Source organism: Lepidothrix coronata, unplaced genomic scaffold (genome assembly GCF_001604755.1).
Source record: "Lepidothrix coronata isolate B3197 unplaced genomic scaffold, Lepidothrix_coronata-1.0 Scaffold88, whole genome shotgun sequence".
NCBI lineage: Eukaryota > Metazoa > Chordata > Aves > Passeriformes > Pipridae > Lepidothrix > Lepidothrix coronata.
Window position 1 is genome coordinate 1440359 of NW_016690268.1, and position 20660 is coordinate 1461018.

At 37.7% G+C, this 20660-nt stretch overlaps 1 protein-coding gene across 1 annotated transcript in view; it reads left to right on the forward strand.

Moving 5' to 3' along the window:
* GPC6 (glypican 6) overlaps window positions 1–20660 on the forward strand; it is a 755565-nt gene that overhangs the window by 680780 nt on the left and 54125 nt on the right. The window contains exons 5-6 of the mRNA XM_017821032.1: window positions 8468–8598; window positions 17199–17342. Of these exons, the coding sequence (XP_017676521.1) occupies window positions 8468–8598; window positions 17199–17342 (275 nt within the window). The remainder of the gene's footprint in view (window positions 1–8467; window positions 8599–17198; window positions 17343–20660) is intronic.

A 20660-nucleotide genomic window follows, 5' to 3' on the forward strand; every position in this document is an offset into this window, starting at 1 on the left:
CCGGGGGGCCGGGAATCGAACCCGGGTCGCAGCGGTGAGAGTCCTGCACCCTAACCACTAGACCACCAGAGGCCCCCAGGAAAAGACCTGAGGAAGACACAGAGTAAGAAAAATTGCATGGAAAGTATGACCGAGCACAAACTAAAGGACATGATAAATATCTACATATATCTGAGGAATGTAAAAACCAAGAAAAGAATATAAATGTTCAAGATTATATGAAGTAGCTTATTAGATACAGTTGGGTCAAATTAAGCAGCAGAAAAAATACACCGCATAACTGGACAAATATTCTGATAATGATGTACAGCAGACAATGAAATAGTTTTCTTTAGAAATGTGGGAAGAATGTAATAAAGCTATTTTAAAATTTGTCTGCATAGATCTCTAGGGAATTTATACCATGGGTAGTAACTCTGCATGGGCAGCAGAATGGCTGAAAAGATCTTTGAGGTTCTAATGTCTGGACTGTACCAAGATAATGCAAGCTCTATACCCAGGAGATTTTTACTGAGGAAGGGATGCATTAAACAGGAAATTTCAGGCTATGATTTGTTGTCTTCAACCATTTGACCCTATCTCATCAAGAAAGAGTCAAAAAGATAGACTTTTTTCAGTGTTCCAAACTCCACCTATCTTAAAAGAATTGTGAACACTAGTCTATGTTAATACAAATTTAATTTATAGCAGGTAGCACACAGACATTCATCAATGGGGGTTCTTTTATTTACTAACATTTTCTGTGACATCTCTTGGCATATGGAAACATCAACAAGATAAAGATTTTATAAATGTATTACATTTTATTAATGGATGCATGTCAAACATTCAGACAGAATCCTCAACATTTAGCAATAGCATTTGCTAAAAGTCCAGTTCAGAAGAACAGCTTGCATCCAGCTACTATAGCATAGTGGAAAAATAAGAATAGTAGACAGGGATTGCCATTGTGCCTAGTCCTTGCTATTTTATTTTTTTTGTCTACATGAACAAAAATAAAATATAATCTAATAACAGTGTACTAAATTCTGTAGAATTGATCAAAGTTATAGAAAGACAAAGAAGAAAAGTCATTTTATACAGTCATTTTTTTCAAACATGGAAGAAAAATTTATGTTATGTAAAATGCTCAAAAAAACTCTAACAAAATTGCAGTTCACCCAACAAAATTCATTTTGTTTCTGTCAGATGCAAAAAAGATGACAATTGCATGTCAATAATGTTTTCATACATTTATTGTACATGATATTAAACTAATTTCTTGAGTTACTCTATGTGAGAGACAGATAAAAACCTAGCAGGAGTAATGAAAAATTCTCCATTATTATATAACTACTTATGGAAAACTTTAGTTTATTAATACTGTTGACAATTATTTTTTCCCTTTTTTTATGAGAAGAGTAAGTGATACTGTCATGAATGAACATTGCTACATAGCTGATCAGAAATATCAAACCTCACATTTTAATTGTTAAATCTGCAAATTCTTATAACTGAAATTAAATGTAGATAACAAAAAACTAGATCTGATTATCTGTATGCATTCTTAAAGTTTGCCTTTTTAATTAGTTGGTAATTAACCTAGAAGGGACGATTCTGCATTCCAGTCCCTCCTGAAAGAACTTTTGACCTACTCATTACATCATTCTTCAGATATCAGTCCTACAAACATGATCCAGAAAACTGGACTCACACCTTCTTAATTATGTGTCTTAAATACTAAGACAGAGACCAGTCTTTCTGTCCAGGTGAGTAGCTAAGGATTCCATAGAAACAGCTTTGAAAGGAGAACTATTGGGCACTTAAGAATAGCAGAGGTAGTTAGGGTGTTTTTCCAACAGGTAAAAAGAAATTGAAGTAAAACAAAATTGAAATGGAGTCTTCCACGTCTTGGTTGTACTGTGTAAAGGTAGGCACCTTCAGGACTGCATCCTTCTCCACTACTTCTTTGAAGAACTCCTTGTCCAGGAAGATCTACAGAAATTGTAAGCTCAGAAGGATAGATCCCTATCGGACTGCAGCTGTGGCAGTTCATTAGGGAAATGCACGCAGACCCATTTATTCACATACCCCCCTCTTAAACCAACTCCCTTGAACCATAGCCTGGACCTCATGACCATCCAGACTCTGTACCCAGACCTAAACCCTTCACCAAGTGTCAGCCCTTTCCTGCAAGCTGGTCTCCTACTTGCCAGATCATCCATTAGCTTGAAGTTTGCTAGCAGGACATATGCTCTCTTCCCTCAGTTTTCCCAAGCTTCTTCCTCACCTCACCTTAATCCATCTCTTTCTTTGCCCTTCTTTTCTCCCGTGTAAACAATCCCAGGTACCTTTTCCCCATTGCTTCTTGTTTTGTTCAGCTACATATGCTGATACTTTTTACCTCCAGAAAAGTTTCACATCACATACAGCAGTTTCTCATGTTTTTCTCAAGCAGGGACTAGTCATTTCCCTGCATACCTTCACAGAGAAGCTTAATTGGATATTGATAACTGAATATCCAAAAAAGGAATATTGAGATCACCTTTGCAGAGGTGCAAACATGAGTTTTAAGAAAAGTACCTTCTCCCACATTTAAAAAAAAAAAGTAGAATGTAGAAAATTATGTTAATATGCCAAAGCATATGTAGAGCTTAATGATAGTCAGAGAGGAAATCTGTCAATTTAGCCTCATCAGAAAAGAACCATACACTGTTCTCATATGAATAATAATTTGAAAAAGGAACAATGGACCCTAAGAAAAACAGCAGTTTGGGCATTACTGCCATGCCTTACTCTGATTTCCTTACTCTCATCTCCTTGAAATGTGAGGTACAGTTTTACTTCCTTCTTCTTGAATTTTCTTAGTAAATCAGAATCTAGCAATAAAAGTTTTGGCAGAGTATTACAGGAATGTATTTCCTCTGTTATTATATTTGTAAAAAGTCAATACGTACCCATATTTCACTTTTCAATTTTTAGTTTTTAATTTCTTTCATTAGTTTACCATCTAACGCTTCAAAGATTTTATGACCACTATATATGCTATATTTAGTGTCATGATGGAAAACTCACTGAGTTTTACCTATATGACCTACTAAACACAATCCAAACTTCTGCCTTCCCTTGCCCTTGGTCAGAAGGCTGGGAAGCTACCAAATGATCCCTGCCTTGCAGCCCATCATATCAATAGTTATATCCTTTTCCAAAACAGTCATTGCCACTCTCAAGGTCATAGTCAACTGCAACAAGTTGCTCAGGCTGTTTACAACTGATTAGTCTGTAATGCATGGAATTGTCCATAGACAATCCTTTGAAGCTTCCCAAATAAAAATTTATCCTAACATTCTTTCACCAGCAAGTATGTGAACAAGCACTTCACAATTCTTCCTAAGTAAATGTAAGACCACATATAGGAGACTAGAAAAATATAGAAAACTCCTAATCAGAAATTTAAGATAAGATCTTCCTTCTTTTTTTTTTCCAAAACAAAATATACCTTAAAATTTTGTGAAGGGCATGCAATTTTGTATTTTACCATTCTTTGTCTCCCTGACAAAACAACATTTATAGAGACTTCATCCACAGATCTTTTTCTGGATGACCCTGAGGAAAGCTCAGCCACTGCTAGAACCTCACAGATAATTTTGAAGTAGAAGAGCAACTGTGTGCATGAAAGCAAAAACTGATGTCACAGCCAAACTAACAGAGACCCAAAAAATGCGTTTCCGTATCAACCTCCTGAGTCTTCCCTATCAGATCCTCCTTGCACTTTCTTGATGATAGAAGGATGACGAGAAAAAGGAGGCAATGATTGTTCTTACAAGAACTTTGTATTTCAGTCGTTTGGGGTTTTTTTTCACTTGTCGGATATCTCATAAATCAGTAACCTTTCCGCAGGATCTCTTTCTTATATATTGCTTAAAATTAAATAATGTCCTTCTAAAAGCCAAATACCTATGGTATTTCTTGATGTGGACAAGGGAATGCAAAACAGTTAAAGAGAGCTGCTGTGCTCAGCCAGGAGAAACATTCTAGGGTCCCTGGGACTACAACCTTGGACTCCAGTAGACATGGGTGTTTTACTGCATCAGGAAGGTCCCCACTCCTGTTTTGAGCAACATGCACCTAGGAGAGGTCAAGACCAGTGGCACTGATGGTGAATCTGGTGTGCCATATGCTCTGTACTTTCTCAGGACCATTTTGCAAGTCTGTGTCCTCAAGTGAGCAATTAGTCACATTTATTGTTTCCAAGTCCCTAAAAAACCCAAAATGCAAGAATTACTTACCTAAACAGAGATCCTGATCCACTCACCCTAGCTGGCAACTAGATACCAGCTTTTTACCAAGTGCTATATATATATGGAAGGGGAAGAGATGTCCTGATAAAGCAGATTTTGAAAATGCAAAAGAGGTAAAAATAAAAAACATGTAATTAAACAATACAGTCTAAGTATATTAACAAGATAAAAAAACCCAGGTAGTCAATTAATCAGTTTTCAGATTTTTATGGCAAAAACAATAACTAAGCTCCTCATATCTTCTATTTGATCTGATTGAGAAATTCTTAAATACACACAGAGTCACACAGAACTAAGGTCGGCTTTCTTCCAGTTCAAGGGTCTGTTCTTGTAAATTAATATTTCAAGGCTGAGGCATATAGATTTTCTTAACTTCATTTGAAATCTTTCCAGCTTCTCATGTAATAATATTCACAACATTTTTATGAGACAAAAAAAGGACTTGGGACAAGAGTGTTGTGTTTGTTGATACATGATTATAGATTTGAAGAGCTACTGTCTGGTAAGGACCATTACAACATTTTGACTCTTCTGTCATAAATCTCAGATCATTACATTTCATCTGATTTTCACTATATTCAACCCAACAACTTCCATTTCACTCAATTGCACAGAATAGCTAGTGTGTATATATTGTATGTGTTCATATAGAACAGTACAGGTGAATAATAAGGTTTAGCACTGGATTGAGGGTTAGGTTTGGCAAACAAGAGGATTCAATCTAATGAGCTGAGGAAATATTTTCCAAGGGAGCAATTCACCTTAAACATTGTGGGGTGTTTCTAAAAATCAATGTTAAGGATGAAATATTCAGTCTTAATTTTAATCTGAGGGCTAACTCAAAAAATTAGTAGACTGAAGCTAGTTAAATACAGTAGTGATTATGTTCCCAAGGGGCCTGCAAAGTGACAATAATAAGACTATATTAAGTTCTTCCAGGCTTCTCTTAGTCTACAGCTGTCAGGTATCATCTGGATGTGTTTGACTTAATATTATGAACAACATGATGGTTAGAGAAAAGGTAGAAGAAAGAGCTCAGTCAGACAGAGACTAAGAAAATAATTTTGGCATTCATAGAAGTGGCACTTGTTCATCGTCTTTTGCTCAACTGAGCTTGTAGTACTCCTACCAGAAGGAAACAGGAGTAACCCAGCAGCCCGGTCACTGCTAAATCAGCCATGGCCCCACACAGCTGCTGAAACTGATGACAAAATGAGTCCTCAAACAACATTAGTTTTCCATTTGTGCAAGAACTCATCTGAACTGTGCAATTTCCCAAGACTTCTAGTCTGAGCTGATCCCTAAAATGAGCCTTAACTGGAAGCACAACTAGTGTCAGCCTCAGAAATAATGTTTCAGGAAGAACCAGTTTTACTTCAGCCCTTCAAGCATCTCTCATCACAGCATTTAATCCATTTCTCACACTCTTCTTCTTCAAATATGTCCCTCTATAGGCCTTTAGTTTAGCATTAGTCCTGTCCCACTAACCCCAAAATAAAAATACAAACTGTTGATATAAAGATGTACCTGTCATCAGTAAAGGTGTGAATATTTCAAATCATATTCTCCCTTAACCCATGGTTCCTTAGTCATATCCTTATAGATACAACTAAGTAAGAGATCACAAGGATCTAATGACAAGTGTTACTGTTGGTTCACACCCTCACTGCTTCAGGCTAGCTTCTCCACAGATTTGGGTTGAGAATAGTTACCCGGAGTGGTTCAGACTCATTCCAAATCAGAGAAGGAGACAAGCAGTTAATGAATATGGACGAGCAGGGATTTACTTGCTCTCTTCTCTTCTTTTCTCTTCTTTTCTTCTTCTTTTTCTCTTCTTTTCTTCTTTTCCTTTCTTTTCCTTTCTATATAGCAATAGCATAGATCTATAGCCCATGTGATTGAAATATAATACTGGACTCTAACCTTAATTTGAACCCAAGTTCTTGAACTCACCATCAGACCTATACCACACTATATCAAAGAAAGAAGCCCAACATAACAAAATCTCACCTTTAACATCCAGGAATTACCCATGTTCCTCAGCCTCTGCCCAGTTCCAGTACAAAGACATATATATATATATATATATATATATATGTAAAGACTAGGCTTAAAGTTCAGAAAATAAAAGCTGATGAACCAAAGGATATCTTTCTAAAGATACAAGCTCTCTAAGCCAGGAAGAGATTTTTAGTTTGCATCTCCTAGAGCTATTAGTTTTGAAGCTGAAGGCACTTGGCTTGAGGAAAGGCTGTTTCTGCAATCAAAGCTGTAGTTCTTGTGCAGTTAAGGATGACGCACTTTTCTGCCACATATCTGAGATTTCACTTCAAGATTTAATTCAGAACTAGTGTCCCATGCCATCAGAAGAAACAGAAAGTAGATTCAAGCCACTACCCATTCTCATGAGAAGTCTGCAGCAACTACCTATTTACTGAATGCTGTTTCAACACAGTCCCTGATCCAAAACATGTACTAGAGCTTAGCGCTAGACTTGTCCAACCTACTAGTTTCCAAACTAAAGTGGACTTGTACAAAGAGGCACCTGTCCTTAACTTAAACTGTAGTCTACAAAAAAAACCCAAACCAAACCAAAAGAAAAAGCCCCAACCACCTCCTCGTCACTGTTTTATTCATTTACCCTAATCTTTATTCTAATCCTGAATTTAACGATCAAAATCCAGCCATCAAGACCCGTGCCCTAGCAATGGCTAGTACTGATTGTGGCATCTAGAATTTAGACACATTGCTCACTAAGTGCTAAAGCATAAATGTTTTATACAAGTCACTCAATGTGTAAGGAAGAAAATCCTTTATAGCAGTCCACACTTAGATATTATCTTTGCATGTGGAAAAATGGCTTATTGCAGGAATCTGTAAGTATATGTGTGTGCATGCGTATATGTATGTGTGTCTCTGTGCGTATGAAAACTGTTTTCTCTATCAGCGGTAGTTCCTGTTTTCACCATTTCCCACTGGAAAGAATTTTAAAACAATGTGCAGGCAAAACAACATCTCTGTTTGAAACCAATTTCCTATCATCTCACCACTTCTCACCTTTAGGAACAAGTGCTATATGCCCCACACCAAATAACTGGCATTACACTCTTTTCGGTCTAGAAGTACTGTGAAATATTAGATGTAAATTTGCAAAAGTGCTTAGGTACTACATGCCAAGTAATTCTAGTTTCAGTGGGATTTTTAGGCATGCATTGACAGCACATAAACAACATATTGTTGCCCTCAGATCAGGCTATGCACGGGAGTGTGTGTCTCAACTACTTGGTTGAGACACCAGCCACCTCTTCCCCTACCTCCATGCACATGTGCTTCTGTGGGGAGGGAGAAGATGGCCACACAGGTTGGAACGAAGTTCAGTGACTTTCAGCCAAGCGTGGAGCTAATAAACACTGCTATTGGGGCTACAGGGTGCTCCAAGCTTTCTCCACAAAGAAAGATTTTTGTTATCATGTTAAAGTTACAAGTGGTATCTGTTTAAAGCTAATTAGATGCTGAAAACTTTTAAATTATTTTGGAGAGGGGCTCTAATATAAATTAAGCAAACTTTTTTTTTAATTCAAAACATACAAAGAATATGTTTCTCCATGCAGCTTACAACCATGTTTTGAAAATGTAGCAAGGCAAACATGGTTTATACCTATATACTATGGCAGAAATCCAATATTCATCTGCTGTTCATATTGCAAGAAAATGAGATCATTAAGGTCAGAAAGAACAGCTGCTTTAATTATAACACCCTGATATATCATATCAAAGTTTTCATCATCTCACACAAACTCTAAGAACATACACCAAGGATTCATTTCTATCATCCTGTTTTTTCTTGGGAAGGAGATTACATAAGTACACTCCAGAGCACTGGTTGCTTCAAGTGATGTGAGGCTGTGTAAAATAATTTTACCCCAAGCTCAATAATACCATGTCAACTAACATTAAGCTAACTTTCACAGTCTTTATTCCTCTTTTTGTGGTGGCAGCAGTAGAAGAAGATACTTTTGGCAGCTGGGAAGCTGCCCTGCAGGCTTCATGGTCTTGCTGCCACGCATCCCCACAGGCTCCTGCTCAGGAGTGCTCAGTACCCACACCTACAGCTGGCAACACTGGTCTGCCTGAGGCACCCAAAGGTATCCCTTCTTTAAGGGAATGGCTGCTTTGTGTTTTAACAGATGCTATGCTTCTGGTAGCGGAGAGATTAGAGGGACCATTCAACATTGAATCAGTCATGGATCCTATTGATGTCAAGATTTCTGAAGCCATCATGAACATGCAAGAGAACAGCATGCAGGTGTCAGCAAAGGTACTGTGTGAGTCGTGCCTTCTCTGTTGTTGAATGCCACAAGTGGGGGGGAAAACATCTCCACCAATTTTTCTGTCTAGACTATTAAGAAAGATTGTTCAGACCACCAGAAATTGCTTTTCCTTGTTCAACAGTTTACCAGACTGCCTTTGAATTCTTCATGCAGTTAAACAAGCTTGAACTTTTCAAAAGGAAGTGGAAGGAAGAAAGCTACCATTTATTAAACTTCAAATTAATAGCTGTAAGAGATTTAAGGAAAATAGAGAGTGCTGAAAATCAGCAGTAATTCTGTAAGCAATAGCCTGCAGAGTACACCTGGTAACTTCCACTCGTGTCTCATCTGTGATTCTCCATATTAGCTTCCAAACACATTTTGATCTGTCTAGGTCAGAGTGAAGTGCAATGTGTTTGAGGTGAATACACAAAATGTTCCATTTAACCTCCTTTAATAGCCACTCAGGGGAAATATTACATTGGACAGTCTCTGATTACCAGACCACAGTTTGATAGAGTTTTGTCTGGATTCTGACACAAAGATAAACAGAGCTAATGATACCAGCTTCCTCCTTTCCATTTTTAATGTGTGTGTGTATACACAGATCACCATCACCTCTGAACCCCTGTTAATAAGATCCTTCAAATTCAGTAGCAGGTGCTGTTGAGCCAATAGCCAACAATTAATGGCTCTCCCTTAATATTCATCAGTGCACTGTCACTGAAATTCTAAAGTCAACAGTTTGCCACGTTCTCCGCATTAGGAGTTTCTATCTTGCATTTAACTCCCAGTAGTCAGTTGGGTGCTGGCCAGATTGCCATCTGAGTCAGTGAATTTCCATTGCATGGAAGGAAGCTGCTGTAGCTGGGAAAAATGTGGGGACAAAAGGCAGGAGGCTGAGGTTAATATTCTTCCTGCCAACCCAAATTAGATGTTTTTTATGGCCCCAGTGTTACAGGTTTTTAAGGGCTTCTTTCAAGATGCTTTTTACTTTCAACCTACATGATGTTTCTTGGATTTTAAAAGCAGACTACATCCTGCGTGATGAGACTTTGTGCTGGCAGCAGTGATCAAGTGATCCCAAATATTTTGGGAATTAAAGGCTAGCTTCAGCAAACTCAGCCCTTACCTAAAAAAAATATTTTCACTGAAAACTCGCTGAAGGCCCAAGTGTATATAATTTTCCTTTTTACTTGTTTGATTTTCACAGTTTTCCTGTTAGTTGGGAAGCTGCATCCCCTACCAGAGTCCAATGACATATTGGCATGAGCTCATCTAACTACTCATTTATAGCAGAGCAGACTGTTTCTCCTGCCCCTCACAAATATTTGCTGTAGAGATTGATTGCAATGCCATTTGCAATGCAAAAGCTTTTCCTCTAAGAGAAACCTTAGTCAATAATTTTTTAAATATTGCAGAACAGAAAAGAAATTATATCAGTAAAATTTATTGTACTATATTTTCATAGATAACAGAGCTGTCTATCCTTGAGGGACCTTTGTGTATTTCTGTGTCTCCTGAAATATGATTTCCTTGATCTTCTTGGTTATATCAATCTTTATTCAGGTCACATGAAAATGCTTTTTTCTTTAAAAAAATGTATAAGAAGGCAAAGGCTTTGGGCTTAGTGCTGTGCTCTTCTTTGCCATGTCAGATCTGTAGAGATGATAAATGAGTAGGCTTGGAATCAGTCCTCTGTTGTCTAATTTTTCCCCCTATACATACTGACCACTTAGAGCTTCAGTGAAAATGACAGATACCTTGCCAAATGTAATGGGGTGCATGGAATGCAATTGCAGACCTAATGTGGGAGAAAAGCCATGCTTGTCAATTATTCTGAGATGCTGCTCAGAAAGCTTCAGGCAGGGTGTTGAAATCATGTTATTTTCTCTTTCTTCAAACAATTTTGTATCTTGTATTTGAGTATACTTACTGAAAAAAGTGGTGACTAGGAATCACAGCTATTTTTCCACAAGTCAGTCAGTGCCTTTTTACAGTGGGAAAATGGCAACACACTAATAATATTATGCCTGCAACACCCACATACACATAGATTATTTTTCACCACTGACATGCAGCCTTTTCTGCCTAAAAATCTGGTTGATGTCTGAGAGAAGGCTCTATGCTGAAAAAGCAGAATTTTGGACCACACTGTATAATGTTGTTTCTCTTTTAAAAAGAGTAGAAAAAATGAAAACAAAAAGTTTCTTCCTCAAGGAGCTCTACTACTACATCCCCTTTGTGGGGGATTCATTTAATCCGAAATCCATATGCTCCTCTTTCAAATATTTATATAAAATTGCCCTATTCCAAAAGTCATTAACATTAACTTGCACTATCAATTTGTCTTTGTATTACAAAATTATATTTTGTATTATAACAGCTGCAATTATATATTGAAGTCTATTTGAGAAAAATAGATTTTTTTATATAATACAGTGACTGTACATTACTGTCCATATGGAGGCACAATTAAGTGAGCAACAACGTACACTTTCCAACATATTAAGTGTATATAAATAAGTAACAATGCATACTCTCATGTGAATGAAGTCTTCAATTTTAGACATCAGCAGAAAAATACAGCATAAACTTTCTAAGTCTCCATTTTTATGGTTTGGCCCTCAATTCTTCACTTGATGTAGTACTGAAGGCCTTATCCAATATCTTTTCCCTATAAATATGCACCTTCTGTTCAGCACTATTTTTCTGAGAAATAGTCTTCATGGTTACAGTTATACTAATAAATAAAAGGGGGAAAAGGTCCGTGGTTGATCTTGGGGCCAAAGTGTCACAGCCTGATTCATTTCTGTACTGCTGAGAGCTACCTCTGGAGCTGTTTCATTCTGCCAAGAGCAAGTTGGAGCAGTCCAAGAAATAGCCAACAAGTTAATAATTAATCAGTGCAGACAGTCAAGGCTTATGGCTTGAGTTCACTCCTTGTCTTTCATTTCCTTAGAAGATAAAAACCCCTCTGTCTTCCACTTTTGATGGTGCACATCAATATTGAGACAGAGAATTATAGAGATGCCTCATGTACCTCTTCCATTTTTGTACTTCCAACCAAGGACGTACAGACTCAGCCACATCCCAGTATCTGTCACTGCATAAAATGGAGCATCTCTGTTCCTAGGCCAGTAACTTTTCTTGTTTCTGTCATGATTGTGGTTGATTCTTCTAGCACAGTTTACATTAACCAGGTACTAGTATTATGTTAAGATCCAATTCATCCTGAGGCTGCAATCTTTCTGTTTTCCTAATATTTGTCTGCAGTTTATATTCAGCACTGGTGGTCTAGAAAGTCTGATTCCAAAGCTCTAAGCTTCATGGCTGCTCACACTGCACATCTGTCATGTCCCTAAATGACAGCCACACAAGGTCCCATTCCTGACAACTGTGATAACTGGAGATACTTGTCAAAAAAGGATCAATGGTCTAGAAAGTCAGACCTCAAGGCCCAAGGCCTTTCTGCAAGAGAAATCTATGTGCTCTGAATCAGACCAAAGTTTCCCTTCTCCAAAAAAAGACAAGGACTGAAGATCATCAAAAGCAGCTTCCATAGATTCATCATCTAACAACTGCAGCCATTCTTAGAGAGCACCTTCTGCAAACCAAACCACACAGAGTGCAAAACAATTAGCCTGGGCTGCCCGAGATGCCTCCCAAGACATCGATACCTTTTAGCAGGCTGTGTGATCTGGATCTACCCAGACTACAGTGGTGTTCCCTGAAGGTTGCCTGTGGCAGAAGTCAGGGTGCAATAGATTTACCTTGGATTTTTTCTTGTAATGTCTGAGACGGGATATCTTCTTTATTGAAACCTTTTTGTTATTCACCAGTGACACCTTTTTGGTATTTGAACAATATAGTGACAAACTCAGCACTCAGCAACATGTTGATTGTTTCCCAGGCAAAATTTTTACATTTTGTATATTGTTTCCCATGGCTCAGCTCATATCCAAGACCTGGTCATAGCATACATTTACCTTATTCTCACCCTCATTCTCCCTGAGGTAACTCAGGTAGTCGTGTTAAGAGACTCATAACATATAAATGCTCATTTCAATCCTGGCCAAAACAAGCATGTTTTGAGGGCCTTCACAATTTTCCTGTAAGGCTATCAGCATCATTATCTTTCATTCCTGCTTCAACTCAAAAGGTAAATGCTACATCTGCTCCCTTTTAACATGAATGACATCTGCAGAGATTGCTCATTCACGAGAAGTGGAGGAAAACTCAAAAAACAGCTGAAAAGATGTAATAACATCCTTTTTTTTTTTCAAAATGGAGGAAATTCCTGATCTGTTTGCATCAGCATAATCATGTCTTCATTGCTACACAAAACACAACATACTGGACTATATTAATAAGAGTCATTTGGCTGCCATGACAAGATTTTTCCACTTTCATAAAGTCTATCCCATAGCTGAGTTTCCCTTAGTAAGTCTTAAATCTGCTTTTATCTGAGCTGATGGATGTGCCATTTTAACCTATAAATATATGTTCCTTCTTAGCAATTACTTCAGCTAAATGGATGAATGAGTTCCATGACATAGCAGACTACCTATGCATTATTTATAAGAAGGAAATCTTCACAGAACTACATCCAAGGTTCTTCTTAAAATAGTCCACGAGTTTCATATTAAGAAAACCTCTTCATTTATCTGTGTTCTTTCCAGAGCTCTGTGCAGGAAAAATAAAACGGCATTTCAGGTAAAAAATCAATGCTATTCTATCCGAAGATGAGTCAATGGAGCAGAGTCATATAGAGACACTGAATTGGAAACACTGAGCACTGGCACATGGCTAAATAACAGTATGACTCAAGGCTTCATAGAGATCAAACCATATCCTCTGCAAAAATTAAAAACTTCAAGTTCTCGTGGGAAAAGGACTCTTTTTTTTACAGTATCTACATCCTAGTCCTGAAGTAGATACCTCCATTTAGTCAGCTCAGTAGATGTTATTCTTCACTGGCTCTATTGACTTGCTCTCACTGCTTGGTTCATATCCCTGACCATAGAGATCTGGTCCATTTGAGCTTTAACTGCAGTTCAGTGGGGAATGGCTTTGTGTTAAGACGAACTACTATAGATGCTGATAAGAAAGAAACTCAAGGAAGTTTTGACCTCCACTGCCTAAAATTGAAGCTCAGATGTATAACTTAAATGTAAACACAGGTACACACCTAAATTCAGGTTTCTTCATTTCAAATGGAATCCACTCCCTAAATTCAGATAAAACAAACCACACCAATTATATATAAAATGCAATTTTTTAAAGAGAGTGGATTTATATTACCAATTCACAACATATGTAATCAAACACATAAATATTTTTCCAGAAATTGCTCAGTATCTCTGAATAACATGGTGAAGAAAGTACTTCATGTGTTTCTTAGGAAGCATTTGTTAATATCCGTCATCAGCTTTACAGTTTCTGTTCTGTCAGTTAGTATCAGGATGCAAATTTAAAAGTGTCTCTTGCACTCAAAATTTAGTTACTGAATATTGTATTCTTACTGCATTTCTGCCAGGTCATTTAAAAAGTAAGTTATTTCTTCTTCTGTGATGTAAAAATTACTATCTAGTTTGTTATTGTCTGACTGTACGTAACTTTGTTCATATAAACCCACTTGCTACAACTATTTGGATGAAGCTAAATGCCACAAAGTCTATTTTGGGTTTTTTACAGTATGTCATAAGAAAGATGAAATATAAATTATGGAGGCTTACAGTTGCAGCACATGGTCATACAAGTAGCCTAACAGTCACACACTGGAAAATTTAAGAAGTGCCCTCACTTTCCCCCAAGAATCTAGTTGCATGTTTTGGATAATTGTCCCTTTGTAAGCAAATTCCTGGCTGGTTAGTTGAGTCAATGGGATTTCATAGATATCTAAATAAACAATTATGTTTTCAGCATATCACTTTTCTTGAGTCAGAAAAAATGTAAGTAAACTTTTGTAAGTGTAATTCATGCCCTCAACATATATCTTTGGCCTTTTAAATTGTACAGTATCCTACACAATCATGTATAAATCCTGAATCCTGTAATCCTATAATCTTCGTTGAATTTCTTCAGAGAGGAAAAATAAGGTTCTTTCCTGGTGAAAAAAAGGCCAGAAGTTTGCAAGCTAAAATCACCTTTCTTTGTTGATCAAGTTAATGTATTGTCCAATAGTCCTCATGACTAGGGAGGCTAGAAAATCTTAAGACAGATATTTGCAAACCAGAACAAATGGTATTCCACTCATAAATTAAAAATCCCAATGGCCATAAACAGCTGACTTGCTGGACTTTGAGCAAAAACAGATCTGATGGTTTGACACATATTTAGTATGAATCAGATTTTTTCAGCAAATTTTGAATCATTTGGGGCCTTTAAATTAACATCAGGAAACTTAACTGAAAGGCAATTTTAATTTATCCTGAAAGAAACAAAAGTCACACCATCCATGGCTACTTCAGGACAGAACCACTCAAGGCAGAAAATATAAATGTCTGAAAGTGAAACATGAGTCTTTTTAATCAAGCTCACAACGTAACTTGTGAGCTTGTTGTCTTATTTGCCACTGTAGTGGGTTGACCATGGCTGGATGCCAGGCAGCCATCAAAGCCACTCTATTACTCCCCTCTGCATCTGGAGAGGGGAGAGAAAATATAATGAAAGGTTCATGGGCTGAGATAAGGACAGGGAGAGATCCCTGACCGATTACCATCATGGGCAGAACAGACTCAGCTTAGGGATATTAATTGAATTTATTACTAACAAAATCAGAGCAGGATAATGAGAAGTAAAATAAATCTTAAAAACACCTCCCCCCCCCACTTCCCAGCTCTACCTACTCCACACCCAGCAGCTCAGGGAGATGGGGAATGGGGATTACAATCAGTTCATCACACATCGTTCCTGCCACTGCTCAAGGAGAGGAGTCCTTCCACTGCTCTAGCATAGGGTCCCTCCCACAGAAGACAGTCCTCCACGAACTTCTCCATGTGAGTTTGTCCCACAGTCAACAGTTCTCCACAAAGTGCTCCAATATGGGTCACTCTTCCATGGGGTGCAGTCCTTCAGGCACAAGCTGCTTTAGCAGGGGTCCCCCAAAGGGCCACAAGACATACAAGGAAACCTGCTCCAGCACAAGCTTCCCATGGGTCACAGCCCTCTCTTGGGCATCCACCTGCTCCAGCATGGGACTCCTCCATGGGCTGCAGGTGGGTCTCTGCACCCCCATTGTCCTCCATGGGCTGCAGGGGCACAGCTGCCTCACCATGGTCTGCACCACGGGCTGCAGGGGCCTCAGCTCTGGTGCCTGGAGCACCTCCTGCCCCTCCTTCTGCACTGACCTTGGTGTCTGCATAATTGTTACTCTCACATATTCTCACTCTGCTCTTCTCTGGCCACAATTACATCCATCCCTTCTTAAATATGTTATCACAGAGGTGTTTCTATCACTCCTGATTGGTTTGGCCTTGGACAGCGGCAGGCTGGAGCTGCATGGCATTTTCCCTGCCAGACCTGGGGGAAGCTTCTGGCAGCTTCTCAGAGAAGACATCTCATAGCTCCCCAATATCAAAACGTGGCTACTCAAACCCAACACAGCCACAGAAAAAAAAGTAATTTGGTCCTACAATCAAAACACATCATCTGCACAGTTTTCACCTCCATAAAGCTCATCCAGGCAGTCTGCGCCTGCCATTAGGGTTTTGTAAAATATATCTTACAAGAAATTCTGACATTTAATTTTTTTTTTCTTCTGAATGCTGAAAGCCAAAATACAATGGTCACAAAAAAAAGAAAGATGATTATAGAACTGAAAAAATCGGTATGAAGGCATCCTAGGATCCTACTTCATAAGAGCACTTGAAAATTTTAACTCTGTGGATATTCTACCTCTTTTCTGATGCGTAGCTCGTGCCTCTGGGAAATATATTTGATATCCAGTAGTCAAAAGTGTCCTCTGTATACTTTAGTACCCATCAGATACATAACACTGAAACTTTTTTCCAAATGAAAGCATATAAAAAATTTCATAACCCTGAACTTATTATTTTTTATACTTAGAAAACAAACACACTAGCAGAAAATAATTACCACTATTGCTCACTCAGTGTGCCTCACCCCTCTTCTACAGAGACATTGGTAGGGAATAAGGGAGTTGTCCAGTTATAAGACTATTCCATCACTGACCTTTTCTCTAAGACTACAAATAAGATTGCAAGGTAGGAAGAACTGTAGGGATTATGAATGACCTCTGATTCTGGGTAAATACCACATTTTAACAAAAGTGAAAACAGTTATCAACTAAGTCCTGCCACGAAGAACATCCTTTTGCTCATTTCTCCTCCTGGAAAGACAGCAATTAAGATGTCCTAAATCAAGGGGATTTTAAGGTCCCTATGTGTTTTTATACCTTCACCAATTAATTAATAAGGCTTAATTATTTAAACAGAGTTTTAATGCAGGCTAAGCACTCAATTCACTATTATAAAAATGTCAATCAAATCTGGTTAAAATATACAAAAGGAAGAATAAAGAAGCTACAAAATACCAGCTTTCTTTTTTTTTATGATTTTCATATAACCAACAATGTCTTTTTCAGATTTTCCAAGGATGTGGCCAACCTAAACCAGCACCAGCTCTGAGATCTTCCCGTTCTGTCCCTGAAAACTTCAATACCCGGTTTAGACCATATAACCCAGAGGAGCGACCTACAACTGCTGCTGGCACAAGTTTGGATAGGCTGGTAAAACAAAATATATTCCATTTTCAAATTAGTAGAAAAGGCTTAATAATATACTAGAAGGTTGCAATCTCCTAATTTAATAATTTCTTAAGTGCTATTGTTTCTTTGCCAGCTGTTCCGGCATTCAGTAAATCTTTTTTCCCCCATTGGAAATGGTATAGAATTGCATTGTAGGAGAATAATATGACTCTGTTTTTATGTATTAGAAATGTTAGAAGAGGAAAAGCTCTTTCCTGGAGGCCAAAAAACACATAAGCCATGGCAGGTACCTTGCAGTATAAATTCTCTTTTAAAAATGATCTACAGCAATATTTTAAATTGTTTATTTTATATTAAAAACAAGTTTTATATATTGAGGCCATTTTTATCACTTAGTTCTTGAACTAATACACTTGCAAAGGCACATTAATTTGTTTCACTTTTTTACTTAATTATAAAATTAACACTGCTTTATTTCCATCCATCTCAACAATTGACTTTTATCAACTAAAACTGCAGTGCTCCTTAACTTTGCTTTACTTATTCAATCATTTTGGAAAAAAATACTTTATTATAAGATTATTTTCTTTACTACCAGTCATTGGATTGACATTTAAGACTTCAATATTCCTGCTATTTGTACATCTATAGATTGATAGAAGGCTAATTACTATAGCTCTTAATATCATCACAGGACTCCTCTCTAGGTGAAACCAATGAGCAAAATCAGTTTAAAAGAGTTTTAAAGCTCCTGAATTAAAACACACTGTATTGCATGTCCTCAGCTTACTGCTGCACACTTGCACAGTACTGTTCTCCCTTGCTGAATAGAGGAGCACTCAGGTCTATAGCAAGAGTAAGGGGAAAGGAGAGTTCATGTGGAAACAGGTATGGGTATATGGTGACCTGCACTCCTGGTGGCTGCCAGGTAGCTGCTGACTGCACTAGGGCACCAAAATTTCTTGCTGTCTGATCATAAGCCTAAATTGTCTAAAGATTTCTCCAATATGCAACTTAAATCACTGAGCAGGAACCCAAATATACTAATTCAGATGAGGATCTGGGTATCTTCTGGACACCACCATTCATCATATTCATTTGATGATCACAGTAGTCTTTCACAGTGCCAATCTTTCCAACCACTTCTATATATTCTGTATCCTGTCTGCTCTATTCTGTCAATCTTCATGGCAATTCAACAGGAAAGTAACATGGCATTTCTAGTCAAGGCATGCAATTACCCAGCAGCAAAAAGCAGCATTTGTTAGTTCTCTGCTCTTCTGGAAACAGTATAGCCTGATTATCCTAAATGGTGAAGCAGAAAAGATGCTTACCTCCATTGCAAACTTAGTGCTTTCTACCACAGCAGGTTCATAGCCCAGTGTAAAATCTCAGGCTAAAAATCTGACTGGCAATGCTCAATCCATATTTGATGGGCTCTCAATTTCATACTTTCACTTTATATTCAGAGAACCTTCAGAGTCCTTCTGTATTGCTCATAGCAGAGTCCTGGATCTTAATCTAGAATTAGCCAAGGTGAAGTCACCAAAGCCTTTAGGTTTCAGTCATGCTCTGTCAAAGCTAAAGGTTGCAAACAGCTGAAATGGGACAGAGAGTATATAAAGGCTGATAGCACAGTTCAATTTTAATTACTATGATGTAAGAACAGTTGGATCATTTTTGCAATGAAAGAGGCAGGTTTAAGCAACACGAGATATTGACACAAGAATACTTCTAAGCACATTAATATTCTTTTTAAACTACAAGCTTCCAAAATACTGAGCAGCATCCTGAATAAAGCAGCCAGCCTTTAAAGACTGTAGCTAATGGAAGATAATTCAGTGAAAGATAATTGTGAATGCAGATAAACTTTATAACTCCTCATAATTTCTAGATTTTGAAAAGGGGACTTACCTCTGTATGATTTAATTTTTTTTGTTCATGCATTATTTCAGATAAAACCCCAAAGAGTTTAGTATTGCTGCTGTTACTTTTTAATATGTTCAAACAAATTTCCTCTTTGCTGTTCTTGCTGACAGTATTTAAATTAATAACTATTTATGGTCTGTTAGTGATGAGTCTTGGTTTGAAATATATCTTCAAATGGCAGTGATGAATGTGTTGTCTCCTTCTGAGCTGAGACCAACAATCCCTCAATTCAGAGATGGCCACTGACCTCATCTGGAGCTGGGAAAGGTTATTTATGTGGGTTAAAGCAGAAGGCCTTATTTCAAGCTGTAACCCCTTAGCAGCACTTGGGAAAGGTCACTGCCTGCATCTCACACTTTCTTGGGTAATTTTATCCAGAAGGATATAAATGCTACACTCCTGCCTCATGGAAACACCACTTAACTTGTCTACACTAGAACCTTAGCATTTCATGTGCTGAATCATTCCCTGAATGACATATCTCTCTTCATTAACTACAGCCAGAGCTTGGAGGACCAGCTTCATTTAGGTCCTCCTAACCCTTACATGGCTAACAGGACATAAGGAGAACCCCACTCACAGCAGTTTTCCTGTCTCCACACTGATCAGTTTCTATCACTCACTTAATATAAATATACTGCAATATTGGTATTTTGATGGTAGTGTCAAGCAGTTAAAAATCCTTTTGATTACTGCAGATATAAAAAACAAGTCTTTTCTTGCAAGTCAGCTGACTGTTCAGTGTTATGTTAATGCTTTTAGAAGTCTATTCTGGAGTTTGTATTCATAAAACACTGTCAGACAACTTAACTCTAAACTGTCACTGCAAAGTCCAAACACGAAGTTACATAAACCTCAAAAGAAGTGACAAACAATTCTGCTTTTATCTGTCTTTGACAGGAGAAGAAACCAAGTTTAGGAAATACTTCCTCTGCATCCCAATCTTACACAAAAATGTAGCACATCTAAACCAATTTTTTTTTCTCCTGTTCATAGCCCCATTTCTAAGCTTAATTCAGTTGAGCATATTTTATCAGGTATGTTGCACAAAGTAACCCTGATAAGAATCCTGCACTGAAATCACCCAGTACTGAACCCATCTGAGAAAGTGTTCCTTTATCCTTGCCTGAATTATGTGATTAATCCAGCTCTTCTGTTCCAAAATGAGGGGAAAGTGGTTTCCCTGTGTTATTGTCATAACTGTAACAAGTAAGGCTTAACAAATAAGAAGTAGATCACAATAAATCATAAGAAATATGCCAAAAAATTAAATATACCCCAAAAGCTGTGGTATATGTGATTTCAAAAGCATCAGATGTATTCAGAAAGTTATGTAGAGCTTGAGAGACTTATTGAAGCATGAATGTAAAGCATCATCTGAGACATCTCAGGGTGTCTGAAACATGGGAC